The sequence below is a fragment of the Coloeus monedula genome (assembly GCF_965178545.1).
Source record: "Coloeus monedula genome assembly, chromosome: 1".
In the NCBI taxonomy this organism is placed as follows: Eukaryota; Metazoa; Chordata; class Aves; order Passeriformes; family Corvidae; genus Coloeus; species Coloeus monedula.
In genome coordinates, this window is record NC_138781.1 from 71,505,227 (window position 1) to 71,532,310 (window position 27,084).

The following is a 27,084-nucleotide window of genomic DNA, read 5'->3' on the forward strand; positions in this document are numbered from 1 at the left end:
GTCCCCTGGGAATCACAGCACTAGGGGGTAAGAAAGGATTTCTGGGTCCCAAAGATGATACAGCGTGGCTGGTGCATTAAATCAGTTTTAGTACTCAAAATAACTGGGATGCAGAACAAAAAGAAATAAAATGATAGCAGACAGTAACATCATCCAAAACTTTACCTTCCAACACTACACAACCAACTTTACAGCAAAAAGCCTTGCCAAAAATCTGATAGTGGCTAAAGAACTCCAGATGATTTCACAGCCTGATTTTTTACTATGATTACACCAAGAGGCCTGCCACGCAGCCCAGTAATATCCTTGGCTACTGCTGCTGCTTTCTAAGCTTCTCCCTTCCTGCTAGTCAGGGTTGCTATAAAAATGAACTAGAAATAGATATTTTATTGTTCCTCCAGAACTAAAAAATAAATAAAAGTTTCATAATTCATGATAATTCTGACTTTAAAATTCTCTTAAGATTCACCTTAACTGCATAGTGAGCTTCTATCAAAGTCTATTGCCATTAACTGCCCTTTTCTAGAAGTGAACGATCCCAGATGTTTTCAACTGCCTTGGCAGGAGGTAAGAGTGAGCAGGGTCAAGGAGGCTCCCCAAGAAGACTGGGCTTTATTGTATTATGCAGCACACACAACCTGTATCTTCAGCAGTGGAACCTGTGTACCAGTTTCAGGACCCAGCGTGGTACCAATGTATGTGACAGTGCATCTGCCATTTGCCAACATAGTAGGAAGCAGCATTTAAATTTTTTTTTTACTTCTTCAAATACCATTTCCAGCTCACTGCAGAGCCCAGCAGGAAAGCCAAGCCTGGAGGAAAGCTGGCAGATGGCAGAAAGATGCCCTGGTGCTAGGGCTTAACTGCACCTTCTCAGGGAAACACGTATCTACAGTCTTCCTGTGAATTACGTGGATATCTGGGATGTGGCTGGGACAAAGGGAAACACCACGTCCCTGCTACAAGCAGAGTCCTACTTATCCCTGAAGCAGATGCACACAGCACTGTGCAGCACTCAGAGCTTGACAGGGTGTGATGAGAATTGTTAAAAGAACGTGTTCCCAAGGTTGCCAGCAGAAGGGGGAAGCCTTGCTTGTAGGAGCCACTTTTGTTTCCAGAAGCAAGGTGGAGGGAAGAAAGATCTACGTAAATATTTCTGCTTACCAAAACTTTGAGACAGTTCAAGATCCAAGTCTGAATTTGACTTTTAGATACAGATATTTCAAATACTAAAATTAAAGGACTGCAAAGCAGGCAAATCTCAGAAAATCTGCTCAAAAAATACCTTTAGAAGAAGGAGAAGCCAAAAGTGTCATGCGGGGGGGGGGGGGGGGGGGGCAGGGAGTAGGGGGTAGGAATGGAAGGCAAACTTACAAACCTCTCACTAAGTATATGTAAAAATAACTAAAGAAAAGTAATGCGCTATTAATGTCAAGTAAAATCAAGGAAATGTATAACTGACCTTTTATGCAGCCTCTGTGCACATTAGTGGAGAACTTGAGACACAGCCTGCTATTTTATATCCTCTGGAACAGGTCTAATTTCTGGTTAACAGAAACTGAAAATGGTTCTTGCTTGACTTGTGAATGTAAGTAAAATGTCCACAGATGTAAATAGAGCCTGATTCAAATGACAGTGGATAATCTTTGCTAGGTGGGAACTTGAGAGTACTAATTCAGCTAGTAGCCTGTAATTGCCCTCAGCACTTTTCCACATGTACCTATAAGAAATCAAATGAGTTTTATATTACTGGCATTTGCCACCTCCTGGACTTGCTCCTCAAGATGCAGAATTCTCAGCCATTCATCACTGCATCAGCAAATGGTGATGCTTTACTCTCATATCTAAACAGTTACGTCCACTAGAAAGGCCTGACCTGCCTTGATAGGTCATGTTTATATAATTCATTTTTATGTTTAAATAATTAATTTATATAATTCATTTTTATGGTCTTTTAAAAGTGACTCCTGAAATATTAGCCATTCTTTAGCTTCCTCTGCCAACAGTTCGCATAACTGGTTGTGCCTCTTCACCCTTCCATCTTGAACTGAAGGGCAATGCCCACCCATATGTGAGCAAGTCTCACTCTCTGCTCGAGAACACCAACAGTTCTTAATTTGAGTGTCCTCCCTACCTCTTGCCAGAAATGTGGGGTGGCTTACTTGCAACACAGTGATGAGCTTTCTGAGAGAAATACTCCAATGATGCTCAATCCAGTTGTCACTAATTTTACCCTTTCCAAAGCTTGCAATCCCACAGCCCTGGGTGTGTGCAACACAAGGAACTTGGTCCCATTCAAAAAAATCCTACGTTTGCCACTCTCAAGGCCTTGGAAAGATGAGCTTTGGTGAAGATATCTCCCATCCCAAGACTAGTTCTTCACCACCCACAAATTCTGAGATCACTGTGATTGCTCTGGTGTCCCAAATAGATGGAATTTTCTCTTAATCACCACCTGCCACAAGCCATAGTTGTTCCAACTCTTTGTCTATACCTTCTCTACACCTACCAGATGACAAATCCCACGATGTCTTCTGACAACTGAGCAATTTGGTGCAGACTCTGGACCTGAACACTAGGAACCACTTCACAAGGTGTGGCAATACCCTGAGGTCCGACCCAAGTGCTGGAATACAGGATGGCATCACAGGTAGAAAAGAGTAACCAATCCCTGATCCCTCAAATTGCCAAATCAAGGGTTTGAAGATACATGGCTTTCCCATTAACTTGGCCTGCTAAGTACATCAGTCATGGGATAGCGCATTCCTTCAAGATTCCCAGTTTGTCAAATGGTTTCAGTACAGCCTGCTCAATCTGCTTTTACCACCTGTTCAGTTTTTCTAGTAGAGGCATCTTAGATATTCCAACCCAGGTATACCAAAGTATTTTTTGGAACTATCTGGGTCAATCATATTGAGGGATGTGCATATGATTTATTGTCCACACCAGACAGCCACTGTTCACATAGGAGTTGTTTGCAGGCTGGATGTAAAGCTGTGGCACTTCTCCCCCTGTGTTTTGAGGTCTGTCAGATCCCAAGAGACCTATAAAATTTCAGAAAAAATAATTTGCATTCCATCCCAAGATTCACATAATAGAACCAGGTCATCTGCAAAGGCCAATGTTGTCAAATGTGTCTAACAATGCTGGGACTCATTCCTCCTCCAACTTGCACAGCAGAGGGTCCACAGACAAGCTGAATAAATTTGGCAATATTAGATTGCAATCTCTAATAGCAACCTGAAAGAAATGGAGGCTCTAAAATTTCCGGGCTATAGATAAGTGCATTCATCCTATTCTCCTCCATACGTATCCCCCAAATATTTTGCCAGAAAAACTAACAATGCTAGATCAATTACAAGGATTTTGAAGCTGTGCTAAATGCTGTCAACAGATTTACAGATAAAAAAAAAGTTAGAGAGGTTTAAAGATTTTCCTGATATTTCCTAAATGCAAATATTTATAGCAACTTTTTAAAAATTGAACTGAATTTAATAATAAAGTTTTAAAAATAAAACCATATGAAAAAGAAACATTGGATTATGTTTTTAAACTCCTCAGACAAGAAACCAAACGCTATCCCAGTTCTACCCTTGGCTGCTTGTAAAAACTTTCCGGTACTTTGCTTTCATAGGAGAAAAAAAAAATAAACAACAACCACGTTACTCTTGGCCTATTTAAAAAAAAAAAAAATTAAATCTGCAATATTTTTAAAAAGAGAAACTTGATCTGCCTAGACTTAATGCAGAGCCTGGCCTCAGAGGACCTTAGGGATTTTTTGGAGTGAAAGAAACAGCTGGGAAAGCAGGTAGGAATCCAAATGCCCCTAGGGTCAGTTCACAAAGCAGAGTTGTGGCCAGATGTGCTTCTCCTCTTACTTTGTGTCTCCCAAGAGACAAAAGCTGTAAGAGGTAAAAGGGCAATTTGGGTAGAGGTCTCTCTGGCTTAGATGGATGCCATGAACTTGGATATAATGTTCACATTGAATGACAGCCACCTCTTATGGAATACTTTTATCCTCTATTTACCATCAATTCAGCCATTAAATGCAGTCTTAGGAGTGGAAAGCTTCGTGTACAGTAGGGGGCTTATTTGTAATCAAATAACAGTACTCAGCAGCAGCTTCTACGTATTTACTGGTTTAGCTGTGCTGCAATATCAGAAGTCATTTAACCTCTGTAAGAAATTGAGTTTGTATGAGAGTTTGCACCACACAGGCAGATAATGGGATGTGTTCCTAGGCCTTGGTGAGTGAAACGGCACGAGTGTGACTGTTGAAGAAAAGGAAGAGAAAGATGCTTTGTGTTCCAGCAGCCTTTTCAGTGCCAGGGAACCCAGCCACTCTCACTTAAGCATTTGCCATATGGTGATTAAGTGATGATGACCCCAAAGCCCTAAATGTAGCACTTAGGGACATGGTTTAGTGCTGGACTTGACTGTGTTAGGTTAACAGTTGGACTTAAAGATGTTGGAGGTCTTTACTGTCCTCAGTGATTCTATGATTTGCATGATGAGGGTGCTGTATGTATTGGAGAATTTAAGAGAAGGCTTTGCTACTCCATTCCCACTGACCTCCTAATCTTCACCACTGCTGGTATTGGTGCATGTGCTGGACTTGGATCCTCCTCAAATTTTACACTAGTACACTTTCACCCTGCCTCTCAGAGTCACTCCCCATCAAAGCAGGAATTAGTCACATATTGTTTGGGCATGTAAAAAAAGTGGGTTTGAGTGTAGTGTTATTCTGAGAGCGTTACACAACACATAAATTCTGCTCAGCTCAGAGACAGCCGAGGATTACAGAAATGCCAGGACTCTTCCAGATTTATATTAAAAAAATGTATAAAAATTGGAACAAATTGAAAACAAAAACCAACCAAAACCCACATTCTGCCTAAACAGTTATAATTTACTAGCAATTTAGACATCGTTACACTAAGTCATATTGCTGCTATTCTGTAAATCTCCCCACCCCTCTTCCATATTCATAAGGTTGGACTATTAATTAACCATAGCATGTGCACATTTCTGAATAGCCTAAGACAGACAAAACTCTGTCTTGGGCACTGCTGTGTTGTGCAGACCTTATGGTGCATTATATGCTTTGGGCCCTAACCAGCAGTCATTTACCAGCCTCAAAACGAAGGAAATTCACAACATCAAGGCCATTAAATTAGTCAATAAAACTCTCATGAATGAATTGCTATCCTGCTCAGAGCAAAGACCGATTCTCTAAAGATTTGAGCCTGCTAATGAGAACCCTCCCCAGGCACTGCGGCCGAGCCAGCACACTGGGCACACATTTGCCATTGAACAGGGTGAGCATCACCTACCCCAAGGCACAAGGAGGAAGCAAGAAGCAGCAAATTGAGAGAAGTGGCTGGAAAGTATGAGGCTCCTAATGAGAACACCCAGCTCAGCACTCCTCCTGAACAGGGAAGTACTCACGGCTACAGGCAGAACCAAGTACACTCAGGTTTTTCAGTGTCAAGTAATTGCTGTCTCAGCAACAGAGATCATCCAAAGTTGCCAGTCTTCCTTTTTAAAATGCACGTATAGAGATCATTCCACCTTTGGTGCAAAAGAGCTACAGATCTTACGAACATCCTGCCCCAAATACACAGCAGCAGCCCCCAGCTCATGTGCTCCTGCTACATCCCACAACAAACCACAGCCTGCCTAGTCTTCAACACCCAGGCAAGGCTGTCCTAGCCCAGAAATGCTGAGCACTGCTACAAACACAGTGCCCACACTGCCCCGCTGCACGTGCTCACCTGTTGATGCCTTTTCCTGGTCTTAAAATCAAGAGGCATACACGGTTAGAAGGGGAAAAGGGATTTTACCTTGGTATTTATTCTTAAGGATCCTTAGATGTACACGTCCAGGTCATATGCATCGAGATTTACCCCACCGAGTCTTTCCCTGTGTCTCTGTGTCTCTCTTCTTCCGTGTGTCGTGTGTGTGTGTCCCCCCAACATTGGGTATAACATTATAGGCTTTTCTAATTAGCATATCTATCAAAGATTCCCCAATGAGAGGTTCAAATGAGCCCCCCCTCCCCAAGGAACCTTCCCCTGGATAGTTCTATCTTGGTTTACAGAATATGTTCTGGACAGGACCTTGGGGTCTGGGGCACACTGATCCCTAGCTACGAAGCTTCTAAGATGTTTAGTCTCTTAGCTTAACAAACAAGTCTAAGAATGTAGGCAAAAAGCACTAGGAATACAGAAGCTGTAAAAAGGTATAACAGGGGTATAAAAGAAAAAGCTAAAGTCTTCATGGCATCACTGTCATGCCTCTCTCTGTCAGCTAACCTCCCCACAGGGCTGCAAATGGAAAAAAGAGATTCTTCCAAACCTCCTTCCTCGGCACCTTTTGATGGTGGCAGAAAACTCTCCACTTATCTCTTTAGCATCCCCCATTAGCAGTGTCCTGCCCCACCTGCTGCCTACTCTGGGTTCAGCTGCTACTCGGGCCCTGGGCACCTGGGTCTCACACACCTCTGGCCATGTAAAGCCACCACTAATTTCACACTAGCAGCTGCTGCTGGAGTGTATGGAAGGAGTGTCATAGGTTAGCAAGCATAGTCCCGGAGGGGATGTCCTTGCTAAGGGGTGCTTACAGTTTCCTCTGGGACCTGATAGAACCTATCAGTGGCCAGTTTGAATATGGACAATTCTCTAAGCCACTTAAAGTTGTGACCACCTCTGTGATCCACATTTAAGAATAGGCAAACTCCCCCTCCAAGCTCTCTCTCGTTTCCGGCGCTGGCACAGGTGGCTGCGGGCCCCATGTGGGGGCCAGCGGGCCCGGCCAGGCCCTGCTTGGGCCAGGCCGGGCCGGGCCACGGCCATCCTGGAGCCATGGACCTGTTCCAGCCATGGAACCCCCACACTGCCTTGCCGTGGGCAGCCAGAGCAGCTCGGCTCTCCCCCCTCTCCACTGCGATAAGGAAAATTCAACATTCCAGCTGCAAAGCTGCAAGGCCGAGGTGAGATTAACCCTTTTACTGCTGTGAAGAGCTGAAAACCTGAGGGAAGAGAGAGAGGAGATGCTTAAAGCTGAAATTCTGTTGTGAAGCTATGATATATCAGACTATCCCGTTGTAATTTCATGAAGATATGGGGGGTGGAGTGTTCAACTCGTAAGCAAAAGCACCTGCGCTGAGATAGGCAGATGCTGACGCAGCTGTAATTTCATGAGAAGTTTGGACAGGGAGAGATGAACCAGATGAGGACTTTTGCTCCAAATGGGAAAGGAGAAAACCTCAGTCCCTAGAGATGAACCAGATGAGGACTTTTGCTCCAAACGGGAAAGGAGAAAACCTCAGTCCCTAGAGATGGACCAGATGAGGACTTTTGCTCCAAATGGGAAAGGAGAAACCTCAGTTCCTAGAGATGCTCCCAGAGATAGTCCTAACAATGAAATGAGGAAGACCCTTTGCTCCCAGGGAAGGAGAAGGGCCTCTGTTTTTGTTTCTGAACAGCTCAACCTTAAAATTGTACTCCAAAAACCTTCAAGAGTGGACCCTCGAAAGCAGTTGCGGGAAAAGCTGCAAGTTGGGGGAAGGGACTCACACGCAGGCAGAGAGACTCCTCTTCCTAAATGGACTGAACAATATTTGGAAGTGGGCGGCTGTCTCGTTGTGATAATGTTTTCATAGCATGAGCAAGAAGAGACTTCTCTTTCTAAATGGACAGAACAAGGTTATTATGGAAGTGGTAAACAGACTGAACATCTTAAGGGTTGTCTTTTTACATTGTCAGTGGGAGAAGGGAGGAAGGTGGTGTAATTTATTTTTTTTCCCTTCTTTTAGGTCTGTTAATAAACTTCTTTATATTCTTTCAAGTTTGGTGCCTGCTTTGCATTTCTCCTAATTCTTATCTCACAGAAGATAAACAGTAATGAGTATTTTAGACCAAACCACTAAAAGGAGAAAGCACTGTCACCATAATTTCTGTGATATTATCTCCTCTTTTGGTCACTAGGAGAGGGCAAAATGTTGACTGAGCAGTAAGAAAGGTAGTATGCAAAGATGGAGCTTTAAACAATGTATCAGACATGCCAGGAATGCCTTGAAGAAAAAACATACGCTGAGCCTGCTGTGGAGTGTTGCAGGATTTCTCAGCCCATGCAAACCACAGGAGTGCGTGCACCCACCAGTGAACTTTCCTTTAGTAATGACCAGCTTTACTCTTACTGTAGACCCCAGGAACCCCACAGTCATTTAAAGCTGCAGAACCAGTCTGGGATTAAATAAAGCAGTGCTTTTTAATTTTTTTTACGGAGTAGTTTCTCCCCAGCAGTCAGCGTTTCAGACATTGACTCTTCCTCTATGATACAGCTAATAAACTCAGCTGTAGAGAGAAATCTCTGAAGCTGTGAAGATTCCCTAGAAGACAGGATGCACTTTCTCACCTACTTTCTGTAGAGGTTTCCAACACTGACTTGTACGAGTCCCATTAATTTCTTAGTCCAGTAACTGAAGATACTTTATATATGGCAGAGATTTTATACACAGCCCTCATCTTCAGGAAACACTGGAAATGCTTCTCAGGCTAGAGAGTAAACTTTATCCAGAGACAGCAGGATCAGAACCTGTGCTATTCCTTACCAGAGAAAAGGAATATTCTACAAAAAAAATAGGCAGCACTATTAACAGTGTCTAACATTTATGTCCATAAGCTTCTTCCTATCTATAGCAACTAAAATTCATATAGCAGCAGGGCTCCTACATGGCTAAAAGCAGGTATATGCTTTGAACAACTTAAAGGAAAACGTTATTTCAGCTACTGGCAAATTATACGAATAGTTTTGTCATTAAAGCACTGTACTAGCCGTTGTGTAAAGCCATATTAAATTCTTGTAAGTGATCAATCACTCTGCTGAGAATATGGTGCCTACCCACAGGTATCTGCACTGTGTGCCACAGGGGAGAGGACAGGACAGCCTCCATGTATACCAGTTATCTGCACTGGCTAAGGAACATTAATTAGAGCTGAAGTGGTGTCAAATATCACTGTTGTGTCCTCTAATACTGTGGTCATTTAGTCCTGCTCTGGTTTCTCAGCTCAGATAAGAGGAGTCAGGAGATGCCAGCAGCCTACATAAAAGTGATGACAGCAAGACATCATGCAAGTACTGATACACTACCGTGGTTTTCTCAACCTAGGCTTTCAGGAGCCAGCAGAAGAGGCAGAAGGACATTAGAGGAGGCAATTGTTCAGGTTTTGAAAGATGTTCCTGTGCCACTGTATTGGCCAGCTGCGCCAGCCAATTTTTAGTTCTGCTCATTGTCCAGTTACATGGATGTATAAGGGAGAATCTGACTCAGTCCCTTGTAGCTGCAGAGACAATGAGCTGGGTCACAAGCAGAAGAAATATGCTTCCTATCATCATCATCAATATAAGCAACTGAGAAAACAGGCTTTCTGCTTCTAGGGCATAGCTTCCATTATTGGTGATATCTTCATTTTCCTACTGAAAAATCAGAATCGGAAGTCCTCATTCACAAAAGTGATGGCTCAGCATCATGAAAAGTAGTGTGCCTGTACACTTTTTACAACAAAGCTAATATCTACTACTTTTAAAAATGGTTCTTTCTCCAACCTGCACCTCCAAGAAGGTCCACAGATAAAATTAGTAAGTACACACCAAATACTTTAAAACTTGAGAAGTTTATTGCCCAGAATAGCTCACATGGTACAGTTAGATGTTTTTTATTTTCTTCGTTACAGGGAAATAAAGCAAAACAGTAGAAAATGTATATGGATTAATAGTAAAACAGAAGCCCAGCCTAATAATAGCCTTTTACATCCACCAAGTTATGCTTCAGAAAATGGCTAGCCAAACATAAAGAAGTAGAGCATCTGAAAGACAGTTTCATGTTTATGGTATAGATTCTAAACCAGTATTAAGGGCATTTTCTGTCCGTATTGTTAATATCTTTTTTTTCATAATAGCAAATTGAAAAAGGTCTATGTAGAAAAAAAGTTAACTACTCCAAGACTTTCTAACCTCAGTTATCACCTTATAGGTTGATAGTTATGGATAACAGGAGAAGGCACATGACACAGTATTTAAAATACATAGAGACCTATTAAAATCCAAAGACTAAAAGGAAATGGGAACCGAAACTCAAAATTCACAAATATTACTTTTGCATTCCCCAATCTATATTCTATAAGTTTGCATTCAAGCATTTTACAGCTTTTTCAGAAGAAAAGGGTAACACACCCAGAAAAGACTTCAAGGCTTTGCTTTGAGTTACTTTGTTGGTGTTTTTTTTTTCTTTTAGTAAACAGAATATACCACAATCTAAACGATAATAAAATGCAGACACATTCCCTCACTTGTTATTAGCGCCCAATAGACCCACTGCTGAAGGTTGAGTATGAGTAAGAATATGAAGAGCTTGCTGAGGCATCAAAGCTTCCTCTCCTAGACCCACTCCGTGAGCCTGAACGTGAGCCAGAGCGAGAGCCAGAGCGAGAGCCGGGTGCCGAGGAGACATTGTAAGGACTGGATATGCCTTTAGAGGAAACGGAGGCTGCTTCCAACAGTTTAAGCCCGGTGATGTCTTCCACCATTGACCGATTCATTGCATCTTTATAGGATATTTTCAGCTTGGTCTTGGGGCAGGTCAGAATTTTAGGATAGCTGTTGGTGTCTTGTAATTTCTGGGCAGCGCGACCATCAATCAATCCATTCCTAATGGCTTCTTCAGTAGTTATTCTTCCACGCACTTCCGGGTCCACGAGACCTCCAGTGAGGTACTGGAATTCAAGGAACCGCTGCCCAGCCTCATAAGGCAGCCATTTTTCCTTCACTGCTTCAGCTGCTGACATCCTCTTGCGTCCACCCTTTATGCCTTCGAACCCTAGGAAGGCCTTCTGGGCTGGTTTGAGACGTGTGGCCATATCCTGATCGATGATGCCTTGGCTAGTGGCTTCCTGAAGTGAAAGCCTCTGGCCAGTGGTAGGGCATATTATGCCACCTGTACAGGCCTGGGCTTCAAGTAACCGCTGCCCGGTGATGCTATCCACGATGCCCCGCTGTATAGCCTCTGAAATGGAGATTTTCTCCAAGTTTTCTGTGTCAAATATGGCTGCAATAGGACTGCACTCATCTGGGGTCTCTGAGAAAGAACCGCTCCTGATCACTGAAGAAGAACTCCTGACACTCAGCACGGTGGGAGACCGAGTCACTGACTCATGCCGGAACACCTCATCAGTGCCATTGCGGCAGGAAATCATGTCTGCAAACTGGGTCAGGCTTAAGCTGCCAGAACGGTACTGGTCAAAGAATTTCCTCTCCACCAGGCCTTTATCAATGGCATCTTGGATGTCATACTGGCTACCTGTTTTTCTGTCGACAAGGACTACTCTACTGCTGCCATCTGATCCTGTGATAGTTATTTCTTCCCACTCACACTCCTGTTCAGCTAGTTCTGTGTAAGTGTCATAATCTATGAGGCCTTTGCTGTACGCCTCCTGAACGGACATCTCGCGGTTTGTTTCTGGATCTACAATGACCACCCTGCGCTTCCTAAGGGTGTTCTTCTGTGAGGTGTGCACCACCTTCTTCTTCTCTCTCAGGGGCAGAAGGCAGAGCCCTGTTGCATCATCCTTTATGCATCTATCTTTCAGTTGCAAGTACGTCAAGTTTTCCTCTGTGTTGGGATCAAAGAACCCTTTAGTGTCATCACTTGGATCACTGAGGATCTGGTTGAGCTCCTCATTGAAGTAGCCACGCTTGTAGGCTGTCTCTACTGGCAAGCGGTAGCTCTCTTTGGGGTCAATGATCCCTCCAGTAGCGATCTGGGCCTCCAGCAGACGGATGCCGTGGCCTCTTTCTATGAGCTCTTTGTTCATTGCTTGGAACAGAGAAATGATGTTTCCAGTTTCTGGGTCTTTGTACCCAGTGACTGCTCTTTCTGCAGAGAGAAGTTTCTCTTTAAATTCAATTCCAACAAGGCCTCTTTTGTAAGCTTCCTCAACAGGCAGCCTCACGTTGCTTACAGGATCCACTATGAACCCTGTGGCTGCCTGGGCTTCTAGGAGTTCAAGGGCTGTCCCCGGCCTAACCAAACCTATTTTCATAGCCTGGTAAATGCCAAGTTTCTCTTTAGTTGCCTCGTTGTAGATACCGGCAATACAGCTAGAGCCCTGAAGGAAATCAATAATTCTCTCACTCACTTCTTCCACTGTAATTGCACCTCTTTCCAAGTCATTCCTGGTTGATTCCTTAATGATTCCAGCCTCAAGCAGTGCATCTGCTGAGACAGGCTGCCTTATCCCTTGGAATGACATACTCCTCTTCTGCACTGGAAGGAGGAGCAGACCAGTGTGTGGTTCAATCCTGCATTTTTCCTTCAGCTGCATGTAAGTGACTGCCTTTTTGGTGGTGGGATCAATGAAGTTCTTTGTATTGCCTTGGCAGTTGTTTAGCATCCTGTACAGGTCTTTGTCAATCAACCCACGAGATAAAGCTATCTCTTTTGGTAGGAAAACACTGTTGACAGGATCAACAATCCCTCCTACAGCCAGCTGGGCTTCAAGCAGACGAATCCCGGTTTCTCTGTCAACCAAGTTTTTCTTGATGGCTTCAGATACTGGCACGGTTTTGCCTGAGAAAGGATCCTTAAATCCTGTAATAGCCTTTTCTGCTGTATAGATCTGTTCTCTATCATCGAAGTCAATCAGATCTCTGGCGATAGCACTGTCCACTGTTAATATCTCATTTCGATGTGGGTCTATCACACCTCCTGTTGCTGCCTGGGCTTCAAGGAGCAGGACTGCATTCTCTGCTGTAAGCAGCTGATTCCGTTTGGCCTCAACAAAAGAGTACTTCTGTCTGGGCGAAAGGGATACCCCTGCAATAGCACCTGCCCCTTTGAGGTAGGGCTCAATGTCAGCCGCCACCTCTTCCACCGACCTCTGCCCCTTCAGCAGTTTATCCAGTGTGAGTTTGTCTATCAGCTGACACTCATACAGCTGCATGGCTGTGATCTTCTTCCGCAGCCCACTGAACACCAGCTTGGAGGCATCAATACAGAAGTCTTCCTCGGTCTGTGTAGATCTGTGAGCCCCATATGGGCGCTGCTTGAGCTTCTCAATCTCTCTTTGCAGCCTGAGACGCTCTGACTCCAACTCTGACTGGTTTTTGACAGCGGTCTCTTCCAGCCTGCACCGGTATCTCTCCTCAATCCGTTTGATTTCCATCTGCAGCCTTTCAATCTCACTCCTCAGGCTGTTCTTCTCCCTCTCGCTCTTCTCCCTCTCGCATTGGATCTTCCTTATGGATTCCTCTGTTCGGGAGTGCTGGCTCTTCCACTGATTGAGGTCATTGAGAATTTGTTGCTTCTCACTTTCCAGGCGTTGCTTCAAACGTGATTCTGACTCCAGGGTAACTTTCAAACGGTTCAGTTCCTCTTCTAATCTCTGCAGCCTGGCTTTGTCTTGCTCCAAAGCACTCATTTTTATCAGCAGGGTTTCTCTTTCTTGCATAATGTGACTATACTGATTTTTGGATTCTTGAATCCTACTGGATGCCTACAATTGTGGAGGAGAAATAAACCAAGAAAGGATGGTTAGAGTTTGTGCTGGTTAGAGTTATGCCCTCCACCTACAGTGCTCTCCAGCCTGTCATTTAACCTGCAGCAAGCTCCCACTGGAAAACACTCTAGTCACAGCAGTGCTCTACCCAAGATTATGGATATACATAAGCCAGGGAAGGCACATTATCCCTTCACTTACAGTGTCTGCAGTACTGCCAGAGACTCAAGAGACTTTATTCTGTTACCCACAGCCTCAGTCTTTGGCTGACTGACTTCTCTATAACTTTGTGATTCTTCTCACAGTACACTGACAAACACACAGAGCATTCAAGACTCATTAATAGTCTGATGCTCAGCAGATGCCCTGGCAGTCCTACTGATCCAGGGTAATTTGCATCAGCTAAGGACTGGTCATACATGGATAAAAAGGAAATACATTACTCAATTTTTGCTCTCCTGTTAGTTTCACATGTCACTCCGAACAATTTTACCTGCGTTGCCTTGCATTTTAAGTCTCGCAATGTCTTCATATATGTATATGCAAAACCACTCACAGGCATGCACATTTGTATGCAGTCCATATTAAACTGAATACAAGTTTATCTGTTTGTAATAAAAGCATATATATATATGTGTGTGTATATATATATATATGCACAGATGTTATATAATGCTAAATGTTAGTATTTTTTAAAAATCAGCATTAGGATTTTTAGAATAAAGGAAAGAAAAACAATAAAGGAAACAAAAACTGAATAAATGAAACAAGAAAAGAAATATAATGGACAAGTCTAGGAAAAAAACATTTTCACAAATGCTCACTTGTATATATTTAAAGAGCAGTTCTTTGTACAGGAAACCAGGCAGAACAAAATATTAAAAAATGTTTTGCTTAACTTGTTTATGTTGTCACCTAAAGTTTAAGAAATAAGGGCCAATAGTAAAATTTTCAAATGCCCTTAGTGACTTAGGAACATAAATCCCCAAAACAGCCCATGAAAGATAGACTTTTAGTACCTTAGGTACAGCTGACAACATGACTTTCAATCCTCACTTGTAGTCAACATCTTACCCAGCTAATCAGCACCTTGACAGCTTGTTGGTTCTGGGGTTTTTAGCCAGTTCAGTTTGTGACAGCACTCAGGTCAACCTCAAAGGATGGCTTTAAGCCATCCTGGTTGAAATAGCCTGGGAAGCACACAGCCAGCAGGGAACTGTTAAAGTACAGTGGTACTCTCCAGGTGCTCTCATTTTTCCCTAGGATGGTTTGCTGGAGACTGGCACAGAACACAGGTTTCTTCTGGGGCAAGGGCTGAGGACAAGGCTCTCCGAGGTGACGAGAGCTTATGGCTCCCTAGAACAGCTCCCAGGGAGTAAAGAGGCTAAGGAAGTGGCCAAATCCTGCCATTTTTATTTAAAAATTAACAAGAGGAAGGGTCATTAAGGAGATGTTAATCACAAGTACAGTGACTTCAAACAGCAAAGGGTGAATTAATTTGTTCAAATGGACACTGCAATTAATTATATATCTGAGAGACAGTAAAGCTGGGATCAAAATATGTGTGAATACCTCTAGAGCTTGCTTTTGGAATTTTTCAATTTCCTGTCTCAATTTTTCCCTTTCTTTCTGTAAATCATTAATCAACCCCTGAAGTTCCAGGGTTTGCTTGCTGCTCATCTGAAGCTGATTCTTTAGTTCAGCAATGGTGGTATTTTTCTCATCAACTTCATTTCTGACCATTCTGAGGTCATCATACTCCAATCTAACATTTCGCAGCTCCTCCTCCAGTAACAAGTGTTCCTTGGTGAGGTTCTCGGTGAGAGACTGAAGCCTTTCAATTTCTATTTTGCATTCATTCAAGGCTTTGCTTTTTTCCTCAGAGGTTTTCTGTAAGTGCTCGTATCGTAGGTGAGCCTGTTTTAATTGCTCCTGTTCTTGGACCAACTGACGACGTAAAGTCTCAATATCTGATGTGTATTTTCTTATCTCCTCCATGTATCTTTGCTTCTCTCTCACATGACCATCTAATACTTCTCTTTGGTGTCTAAGGTCATCTTCATTCCTCTTCTTTACAATAGATACTTCCTCTATCTGCTGTGTGAGATTAGTTATTTTAACCGACTGGTCTCTCAGAGATCTCCTCATGCCTTCTATTTCCTCCTCCAGTTTTTTCCTCCTGGATGTCTCCTCCATTAAATTTTTGTTCTGTCTGCAAAGTTCCTCCTCCAACTTATGTTTCTGGATCTGCAAGTCTTTTACAGTGCTCTGGAACTTTGCACTTTCTTGATCCCTGCCTTTTTTCTCTTGTGAAACTCTTTCATAGTCAATTTTCAGTCTGGCCAGCTCCTGCTCTTGGATCCTCAGCTTGTTAATTGTCTCAGTAGCACTCGTGTTTGCCTTCTGCAGGTCAAACTGGACTCTTTTCAACTGACTGTTCTCATCCTCCACTTCTTTCCTCTGACTTGTTTCTACATCCAACAACTTTCTCAACCTTTCAATCTCTTTGTTTCTTTCCTTAATGGTCTTAGAAGCATCATCAAGTGACTGTTTGTACCGCATGCTTTCATCAGAGTGCCTCTGAATAACTTGTTTTAGCTCAATCTCCAGCTGCTGTTTCTTCTGAGAAAGCTCTGAGCCAGCTGCCTTCTGCTGCTGAGCATTCTCTTCTATTTTCCGTAGATTATCTGTTGTCTGACTTATTGTGTTCTTCAGTCTCCTAATTTCCTCACACAAATTCCTATTTTCTCTCATGGCATTATCAAGCTGTGTTCTATAATTATTTGTCTCCTCTTCCTTTTGCATGGTGACCTGGTGAATTGTGTTCTTTGTGATATTAATCTCAGTTTCATATTTGTTCTTTAAGCTAATAATTTCCTCATCATAACTGTTTCTTACCTTAGCCAACTCATTTTCAAGTTCCCATCGGCTTTTAGCCTCTTCCTGAAGCTGAAGCTTTAGCCTTTCCAGCTCCTTAGTTTTATCCTGAATAGTTGAGGCAGCCTCCTCAAGAGCCTGCTTGTATCTGGAGTTGTCTTCCCCACGGAGCTGAATGATCTGTTTCAGCTCCAGCTCTAACTGATGCTTCTGCTGTGACACCTCAGAACTACAAGCCTTCTGCTGGAGAGCATCTTCTTCTGCCCTCCGCCGTTGGTCTGTTGTTTGCAGAATGGCATCGTTCAGCCTCACAATCTCATCCTTAAGATCTCTGTTCTCTCTTGTCAGTCTGTCAACCTGGGCTCTGAGGCCTTTTGCATCATCATCTTTCTGTGCAGCTATCTGCTGGATTGTTGTCTTCTTAATATTAATTTCTGTTTCATACTTGTTCTTTAAATTACTCATCTCCTCGCTAAACTGGTTTCTTACCTTAGCCAGCTCATTTTCATACTCCCTCTTCCGTGTGCCTTCATCCTGAAGAAGAACCCTTAATCTTTCTATCTCGTACTCCTTCTCCTTGATGACCTTCTCAGACTCTAACTTTTGCCAACCAAGACTGTCTTTCTCATTTTGTCTCGTTTTTTGCAGTTGGTCATAGTCATTCTTCTGCTGCTCATATCTATCCTCCAGCAACTTCCTTTTCCTTTTCTCATCTTCAGTCTCATAAGTCAACCTGGTTATTCTGTCATTTAGATCCTTTATTTGGGCATAGCATTTGTCTAGGTTTTGCTTAGCAGAATTTCCATCCATTTCAGCTTGTCTTTTCATTTCTTCCAAACTCATCAGCTTTGCCTTAAGCTGAGAAATGTCCATCTGGTACTTCTGCAGATTTTGCTCCAGGAATTTATGTTTGTTGCTTGTCTCTGAATTTGAATCTCTAGCAAGCCTGAGTTCTTCTTCCAGGAGTTCAATTTTGGTGTTTTTCATCTGCAATATGGTAGCAGAAAATCAAACAAACAGAAAAACTCCCATAAATACTTGTGACAACTGCTTCAAAATAATGATATGCAATACAATATATATTTGTAACACTGAAAATTTAAAAATAAATTTTTTCGATGCTTCACTGAGAGGTAAAACCCTTTTTTAATTTAATGTCATCAAGACAAATTCTGGAATCCTTATTTATTCAAACCTTATTCAGAAATGAGCATATAATGACTTTCAGAGGGGAAAAGATATTTGATGGGGGGAGGGAGGTGCATTACTGATAGTAAAATGTGGTGTATCAAAAGTTCACCAAGAAAGCGTGAAATAGTCACCTTTAGAACCTCCGTGATTTTCTAACGGGTAAAAATCACATTCCATATATGCAACTTCTTAAACAGGCCCCTCTGTTTCACTAAGCTGTATCAAAACAGGAGTTGATTCTTTTGAAACACTCTAGAATATGGGCTGAAATGAGGTGCCCTTAATCATGAAGAGCAAGTTTTCAGCACCGAGGTAGATGTACTCTCACTGAGGTCAAGGCTGGGATGGGCAGGGAAGGATCACTCGTTGTGCCTTGATGAGCACCTCCTTATTTACCAAGAAGACCAGGTCTCTACCTCACTTCACATGTGACCTTGGAGGTCACTTCACAGAACACTGTACTCTTTCACAAAAGATGCGTGACACTGCTAATATGCCTCCTTCATAGGACACCTCTGAGTTCTGGATATAGTTTTGTGAGCTATTTTACACTATACTTTTCTGCCTCTGATCCGTGATAGTTTTCTAACCCGTGATAAAAATGAAAGCTAAAGAAAATAAAAGAGTTAGAATACCTTCAAATCCTCCATGCTCTTTAACATTTCACTCAAGAATCTGTAATAATCTCCCGATCTTGTAAGAAGCTCTATATAGCGGGACTGAGCCTCATTAGCCTTCAAAAGAAACAGAATTGTTAGCAGCTTGTACTAGACTTAGACATGAATGTACCTATGTCCAGATCATTTAAAGGATTCCAATCTACTTTAGCAAACACATCACTTGACAAAGTAAAAAGCAAATTCTCCTCCTCACAAATTCACACAACTTTCTGAGGACCCCAAAAGTGTTAATTCCTCCTTCTGAAAAATGCATACCTATTTTGTTTTTCTAGATTGTTTTCTCCCCATGGCTGATGTGATATTAAATTCAAGCCATCATCCCCTGGTCCATCATGCTCTTCTGGTCTGACAGTCACAAGTAACCCAAGTTAAATTTTTAATAGCAGTTAATTCCCAGGCTGAAAGCCACTAAACCACTTGGGGCACGAATCTACCTTTCTCACAATATGTATGCAGTGGACAGTACACAGGAATGAGGTAAATTCCTGAGGGCTAATCTACTGCCTAAACAAGCCCAGGTCTGATTTTACAGCACAATGACTGTTCTGCACTAATTCCTTGTGCCGTATTACGTGCTTAGCGCACATTACCAGTGATGGTGCCAGGTATTAGAATACAGCTGGGTAGGACTCACAAGGGCTCACAGAGACAAACAAATGTATTCAAAAAACTGATGGGGAGGAAAGAAAGATACCTCTTGTAGAATCAGCACTGCAGGAGACTGAACCACACTCTTCTTGATAGGTATGTTGAGCAATGTTTCTAATCCCGAACTGTAGGAAGCAACCTGTAGTTCATAATCCTGAAAAACAAGAGGAAAAGCAAGACCCATTGAGAAACTGCCAAAGAATTCTCTGGTAATCTATTTCAGAAAATGCAAGGTTTTGGGTTTTTTTGGTTTTGTTTTCTTAATGAAAAGCTACATTTTTCCCTTGTTTATATTTCTGACCATGTACAGATGATCCTGTCATAAACAGAAGCTCATGAGTTAAAGTACCCCTGTGGAGATTCATGAAAGAGAATGACAAGGGAAAAGGAGAAAAAACATTTTACAAAAACAAGAAAAGTTTTTGTAAGTTATGGGCTACTCAGAGATGAAAAAGATTCATGGGAATAACTGGTCTAAGTACTGTTATCAACCCAAATTTCATCAGAAATAACAGTCTCTGCATCTCTTTTGTATCACATACGTCATGTCACATATATAACAAAACCTTTGCTGCAGAGAGCAAGATTGAGCTGGAGAAAGCACGGATATAAAGGTGACATAAAAATGCAAGGACCACAAAACCATTCCCTCTCTATGCTATTGGTTTTCACGGCTGTTACACACCATTCCTCCTGCTAATCTGAATTTGTCTTACCTCCTAGATCAGATCCTCATCAGATCTAATTTTTAAGGTACCAAACTGTTCTTGACTTCCTTATGATGTCTAACATGTGAACTGCAAAGTTTGGTCTGGCTAGAAGGAGGCTTTGATTCACCTGAAGAGAAGCTCTCACTGGTATCTGCTGCATGATCCCATAGTCTTCAGGTGGTAAGTACACAAATTGCTTTCATTGTGTTTTGTACTCAGAAGTACTTCACCCTGCCAATTTTTGTACACACACATCAGGGAGCTGACTCTTCACCCGTCAGCAGAGCAGAGACAATGGGATGTGCCTGACCATGAAAAACCACACCCCACAAAAATGCTGAGATCCAAGTACCTTAATTGCAGCTGAGCACTGATCTGCATGCTTGAGAAGCTCCTCAACTTTGTCTCGCTTCCCACAGATTTCACTGTGCAAGTTCTGCCAAGAGAAAAGTGAGCCATGAAACACTCCTGCAAGATTTACCAGTATTTCCTCCTGTACACGCTGCCTCCATCAGAAAGCACCTGCAGCAGGAGACTACTGCAGCCCCTGAGGCTGAGACCTGAAATGACCTGCAGCTGCCAGTTTGTACAACAGCAAGCTCTCCGGGCATGAGAAGGTTGTACTCAGAGAGAACACCCAGCAACTGAACCCAGAGCTGGGTAGGGAGAGTTCTTTGACTTTAGCTTAGATGTAGTGACTCGCTTTTTATTTTTGTGCTGTAATTTGTCCCATAAGTTGCACGATCTTACAGTCCCTTGAATTAATTCAAAGCTGATGTGTAAAAGTGTCAGTGAATGTGAAGGAGCCAAAACCAGCCTTGTTCATAATCTGTATCATAATCTGTTGCAGTACTGACAGAAAGTAATGAGGACAATAATATTTCCTCCCTCCTGCCTTCTACATATGTGGTGTTTTTTGGTAGCTTGCATACTTTATAATTCAAAACAGGCCACAGTATTGCAGACTGCATTGATACTGGTATTTTCTGTATAGCAAAACAATTTAAAATCCAGATAATTGAAGACAACTCATTCAGGTGCTACATACCTTCTGATCATGTAGGTATCTCATGATAGTGTTGGAATCACACAGCTTCATGGACTCAATAGAATCCTGCCGACGCTTGGCATCACAGATCCACTTGCACAGAGCCTGGTAGAGATCTCGGTAAGTTTTCAGCTGTTTGATCTGCCTTTCTAAATCCCATGATCTAGGGGAAAAAAAGGAAAAACCTGTCAAAATTGAAAGTGCATTCTCTTTCTCTCTCTTTACACAGTTTTCAGAAATAAGACACAGAAATAAACTAATGTAAAACTATAGGAAGCTCTGAAAAGGAGATTCTAAACAAAAATTTTAAATGAGAATTGTATTGGTTCTCAGTCACACAATATGGGTTTTTAATACCTCACTTTTGAGTAACTCTGTAATACACAGAGGCTGGGCCTTCCTGTCAAAGTGAGAGATGGATAAAACTGCAGTAATAAAAATCAAGTTCGCTGACTTCAGTACTCTTCTTCTCAGTTTTCACTGAACAACCAGTGAAACCAGTTGGGACTACATTTTGTCCACAGATAAAAACAAAATAAAGCAAACCAAAACAAGCCATACCACGACCCTTCCCCTACCCACCCAATCAGAATATGCCTTTAGTTCAAGATTCAGATTCTAGGTTCGATTTTGTTACTTAATTCTTAGTGTTACTTTTTTAACCCTCAATTATAGGGCGTTTAGGAATAAGCATGGTTGCTTTTTTTGAGGGGGGAAAATGCTGACTGGAAGTATTTAATCCAAGAATATTAGTAAGAATTAAAAAAAAAAAAAAAAAGACAATCAGAACAACTCTTTAGCACATAGGTTAGACATTTGCATGGTTAACTATATTTTTCTGCTTGGTCTTACACAATTCCTTTTGAAGTATGTTCAACCTATTCACAATTGCTCAAGTCTTATTGCCCTGAAGTCACTATTTGTCCTTTGGAAGCAAAGATTAGTGCACAACAGTTCTTTTAGACTCACTGCTAAGATGTTCTTGGTAGCAATAGCAATAAGGAAAACTCTACAAAAATATGAACAAACCTGTTATCTATCTGCTTATCAGCCCTCTGCCAGCGGTCTATTAGCTGGGTAACTTTGTCACAGTACTTTCCAATGTCCATGTCATACAGGGTGTATGACTGGCAAGACTGTGAGTGAATCTGAAGTGTTCTCTGCAGCTCATTTTCCAAGGTATTCAGTAGTGACTTCTTCATATTTAGGTCTGCTTTCATTTTCTGGAGAAAAAACCAAAATGTCATTTAATTTTTTCTGGAGAAGATACTGATACTTAACCAATTGAACAGCATGCACAATATGCTGGGATCTAAAGATGTTGTTTCTAACTCAGTAAGGTACATATAGTGATGTCAGCTGAACTTAACCTATTTAAAGTGAAACACCTATTTTGGTACAATTTGGCTTAAAAATGTGTTTAAAGTTAGACTAAATAATTTTCTAAACCTAAGGTCTATGCTATCATATTCTGAAGCCAACATTTCAGTTTCTCTGAACTCTGCAGAGCAGTTACTAGAGCAGAATAAGAATCTTGCTTGTTCCTAGAAACAACTGACTAGAAAATTTCACTGAAGTACAAAAGATTTCTGCACTTGAAACAGCTGTGGAATCGAGCCTCAGGACTGGCATATCCAGTTTTTAAACATCTAAAAACCTGCACAGATTTTTTTTTTTTCCTATTTACAAGTTTATAGACATCTTCCAGGGAGATGTTTCTTTACACACATACACACATTTGTTTAGGTACATATACTTGCATACTGTGCATCACCAAACACCACCAAATATACAGCACAGGCTCTGCCTTGCATCCCCCAGACACAGGGATGGCTACAACCTTCAGTGATTATGCTCAAGCTTTTTTTTTTTTTTTTGGTGTAGCTCAAATTTACACCAGCTAAGAACAACACCCAGCAACTGAACTGCAGCTCTCATTTAACGTGATAAAAAGGTAAGCAGATTGTGCTCCATTTACACCACCTACACACTTTTCCCCTACTAAATGTAAGAACAGAAAACAATGAAAGAGTTCTTGTTCTCCCAAATGCATTCAGTGCACAAAAGGACCGGCAGATAAAGGCAGATAAAAGACTGGATCTGCAAGACAACTTTGTGCTCAGCAAAGCAGTTATTTCCCTTTTCCCCTTGTACAGGCTGGATACTTTTCACTCTAAGATTTGACATAGATTCTAGCAAAACCAGGACACACAATAATACTCAAATTCACTTGTTACACCTAGAGGACAACAAGGGTAATTAACAAGCCTGTATGCAAGAAAGGAGGTACTGCCTTCAAATCTACATTCACAAGTGATACAAATAGACAATAGTGTTCACAAATGGATTACAGAAACTTTCCATGCAGCTGCCCTTGCTGTGGGGGCAGCAACAACCAGGGTGTGGAAGAAGTAATAACCTATATACTCCTTTCAGTAATTTCATAGAATCACCGAATTTCCTGAGTTGGAAATGATCCACAAGAATCATTGAATACAACTCCTGGCCTTGCACAGGCCACCCCAAGAGTCACACCACATGCCTGAGACCGTTGGCCAAATGCTTCTTGAGCTCTATCAAGCTTGGTGCTGTGACCGCTTCCCTGGGGAGCATGTTCCAGTGCTCAGCCCACTTCTGGATGAAGAACCTTATCCTAATATCCAACCTAAACCTCCCCTGACACAGCTCCTTCCTGTTCCCTTGGGTCCTATCACTGGTCATCACAGAGAAGAGATCAGTGTCTGCCCCTCCTCTTCCCCTTGTGAAGAAGCTGTAGGCAGCCATGAGGTCTCCCCTCAGTCTTCTATTTCCAGGCTGAACAGACCAAGTGACCCCAGCCACTCCTCATATGGCTTCCTCAAAGCCCTTCACCATTCTTGTGGCCCTCCTTTGGACACTCTCTAATAACTTCATATATTTCTTATCTTGAGGCACCCAAAACTGCACACAGAACTCAAGGGGAGGCTGCACCAGTGCAGAGCACAGCAGGACAATCCCCTCCCTTGACCAGCCAGCAACACTGCGCCTGATTTACAAAACATTGTTTGTCTACACATAAAATACAACAGGATCAGCATTTCCATCTCCTGTCGTTTTGGAAGGGTTTCCCCCAGCTCAATAGATCTGTGCTGGCAGCTACGAATTTTGCTTTGCTGTGTCCTTGGGTTTTGGCCCCTCACCTTCAGACAAGCCCGATAAGCCTCCACTTTATCAAGATCCAAAGGAACAGTCTCCTCTTCAGACAGTCTGACTTCAAAAACTCTGATCACATCTTCCGTTTGCAGAATAACCTGGAGCAGACACCTCAGTGCATTCAAGCTAAATTAAATGATACAAGACAAATCCATTATGGACTAAGGCAGGAAGGGTGATACTTTTAATTAATTGCAGATGATTGGCTAAAGAGAATAGGTAACACAAGAAATTTCTGTGATACCCATTCTTCTCACTTTCTTTTTTTTAAAGTCTTCCAGAAAAGAGAGGAAATTAATGTAAGTATCTGTTTCTATCAACATGTACACAATTTGCAGAGAAGAAGGTGTAATTTTACACTACTGGTACGAAAGGCAGTTTTCTGGACTAAGGATTAGAGGAGAAAGTGAATATTTATTGCTATAGCCTCAATTTACTTACCTGTCTAAGTAGCCAGCAGAAACACCATTGATATTTTCCAGTTTTTGAAAGAGGGCATTTATCTCCGATTGCAAGTACACATACTTCTCACAGCCTCTGAAGTTAGGCAGCAAGTCCTTATGCTTATTGAGGGTTTCAGCCATTATTTGAGAGTCATTCTGCACCCCCTAAAGAAAAACAGAATGCCTGGTTTACACATTTTTGGTTGGCTGAATGATCGTTCTACAGCACATATGGAATTGGTCTCCTTATCCAAGCAGTCTGCTGTTACATAACCAGCTTGACTGAGGACTGAAGCAGCGGCTGAACTTGCTTTTTTCAAGGCAAGCAATATTGAGCAGTTTCTTTTGTCCAAAATATGTCTTTTTGAGCATCTCCACTCCAAAACTCAGCTCTGACAAGCCATGGTCCTTCTGCTCTTGAGACTTTTGCAACTTCATTGCCTCACAAGAATTTCTCATATGCTGAACCTATAATCTTTTTGTACCAATCTTCTCTCCTTGGTCTCCTACAAATCTAAAGAACTAGCAAAGGGATAGTAAGTCTCGTGTATCCAGTCTGTATCCCACAGACAGCACTTTACAGGTAGGTAGTTAAGAGAAGTCCTTGAAAAAGGATTTTAATGGCCCTCAGCTCTGGATGAGGCTTAACATGAACCCACAGCCACTTGATATCAGTCTTTCTGTATTCCTTGCCTGGCAGAATTTGACTTCTAAAATTCAAGAATCAACTTTTTCTAATTAGAAGCTAAATTCTAATCCAAATCATCATGATTAGCTTCCAATTGAGAATTTTCTGCACAGGATGTGTGTCTTTCCCAGCTGATCATAAACAGAACTGCAGCATGCTCTGCAGCACAGAGATGCTCAAAGTAAAACATCCACAGTTACCTCTAAGTCCTTTATTCTGGCTGAGAAGTCATGCATAGCCCCTTGATCCACTCCAAGAGGAGCTCTTTGAACCATCTGAACCTCAGAAGCCTCAATCTGACGCCGAAGTTTCTGAAGCTCCAGCAGCAGCCAGGCCTCCTGCTTCTCAAGCTCTCGGTTTCTCTCGTTAACGATAATGGTGTTTGAGGAACCCACGGGACAGCTCTCAGTTGGGACCACTGTAAAATGAATTGGGTAAGCATCAACTGCCAGAGAACTGAGCACCCACATGCAGGAAGCCAAGGCCAAGCCATCCAAGCACCGAGCTGATCAGTAGAACTGAGCACAGGTAGAAGATCTGGGCCCTTAGGCAGCTGTTTCAGGGAATGAAATTTCTCCTTCACAAAAAAGTAAACTTGCTTCCTGAAATGCAACAGTGAGATTTTGCTTCCTAATAAAATGTATCAGATGGACTAAATTCCTCTCATTCTCCCAGCAAGTTCCATGAATTTTGGAGGACTATTCCCAGATTCCCACCAAAGGAAGGAAGAACAAAATCTTCCCCTGTGCATGGCCAGTTTTGTTATGTTGGGAGACAGCAAAACAGTTCTTGAACATGTTCCCATTCATACATTGAAGAGAACATTTTCACATAAAAAGAATGCACCACCCACCACCTCTGGAACAAAGAAACCTCAGCAGTCCAAACTCTGCAAGAGCCAGAAAGACAACAGACCTGTTTGTGGCGGTCGTGGTTGATTAGGCAGTTGGATGATCAAGGTTTGGTAGTGCTTCTGAGCATCAGTGAACTGAGTCTGGATCTTTCGTTTGTCTTCATCACCAAACATCTCTGAGCCTTGGCTGTTCCTGAGGAATTCTTGATAATGGATCTCCAGGTCAGTTATTATTTTTTGGTAATCTTCCTTACGCATTGTTTTCAGCTGAAATAAGGAAGGAAGGAATTTTAAAATAAAAGAGAAAAAAAAATCAATTGGGGAAGTTTTATGACTAGTTAATCATCAAGGAACAAACTAATAAACCTATAAAAAACCCAAAGTAATCACACTTTAGAATAAATCCTAACTAGGCTGCCTCTGAAAGTATGGTGCTAAGAGTACCATCAGAGTTAATCTATCCTTGTTACCATCATTTCATCATTAAGAGCAGTTTGAAATTCTACCTCTTACTCTGTTTATCCATGCCCTTGTACAGCGGGAACAGGTACAGCAAATATGTAATAAATTCCTTTAGCTAATCTTCCTGCTAATCTGTATTGTGTTTGAGTAGGAAAGCATTTTGTTTCTCCTTTAACAAAATTATAACTTCCATACGTGTGAGTGTTTGTGCAACCCAGCAAAAGGAAGGCCCATGGTTTTGTTGAACATACATCTGCACAGGATACTGAAGGGTCTGCTTGGGACAGCAGACATCAAGTCATGGATGTCTCTGGTCTGCAGGGAAGGCCAGTTGGTGTCTTACCTTGGCAATAGTCATGGCTCTGATTTTCTCGATGTCAATCATGCAATAATGCCAGGACACCAGGCTCTTCATGTTGATATACAGCTGGTTCCACAAAGCTAAAATAGCTTCATAGTATTGCTCAATTCTGGCATGAGAAAAAAAAAAAAAAGCACGATCAAAATGCATCTATACTTGTAGCACAGCCACAAAACATCCCAAGAAACACGCACCAGATGTGGAGTGTGCTAAGACTCGTTCTCTACTTGAAAAAATCTTGGAAATTAATTTATACATGACTTTCATTATTACAGATGAGAAAAACCTCACAGACATTAACATTTAAATCTTTTTAGACCACAACCTAGATCCCAGCAAGTTTCACTGAAGCATGTCTCCTCAAGGTTCTAGTCC

At 42.0% G+C, this 27,084-nt stretch overlaps 1 protein-coding gene across 1 annotated transcript in view; it reads right to left on the minus strand.

Moving 5' to 3' along the window:
• Positions 1-10,358: 10,358 nt before the first annotated feature.
• Positions 10,359-27,084, minus strand: part of DSP (desmoplakin) — a gene marked incomplete at both ends in the record, with an annotated part of 38,236 nt that continues 21,510 nt past the window's right edge. Inside the window, 12 exons of the mRNA XM_082296429.1 lie at positions 10,359-13,553; positions 15,129-17,420; positions 18,260-18,358; positions 18,999-19,106; positions 20,015-20,098; positions 20,711-20,873; positions 21,740-21,933; positions 23,890-24,028; positions 24,344-24,510; positions 25,234-25,451; positions 25,949-26,153; positions 26,692-26,818. Coding sequence (XP_082152555.1) covers positions 10,359-13,553; positions 15,129-17,420; positions 18,260-18,358; positions 18,999-19,106; positions 20,015-20,098; positions 20,711-20,873; positions 21,740-21,933; positions 23,890-24,028; positions 24,344-24,510; positions 25,234-25,451; positions 25,949-26,153; positions 26,692-26,818 — 6,991 coding nt within the window. The remainder of the gene's footprint in view (positions 13,554-15,128; positions 17,421-18,259; positions 18,359-18,998; positions 19,107-20,014; positions 20,099-20,710; positions 20,874-21,739; positions 21,934-23,889; positions 24,029-24,343; positions 24,511-25,233; positions 25,452-25,948; positions 26,154-26,691; positions 26,819-27,084) is intronic.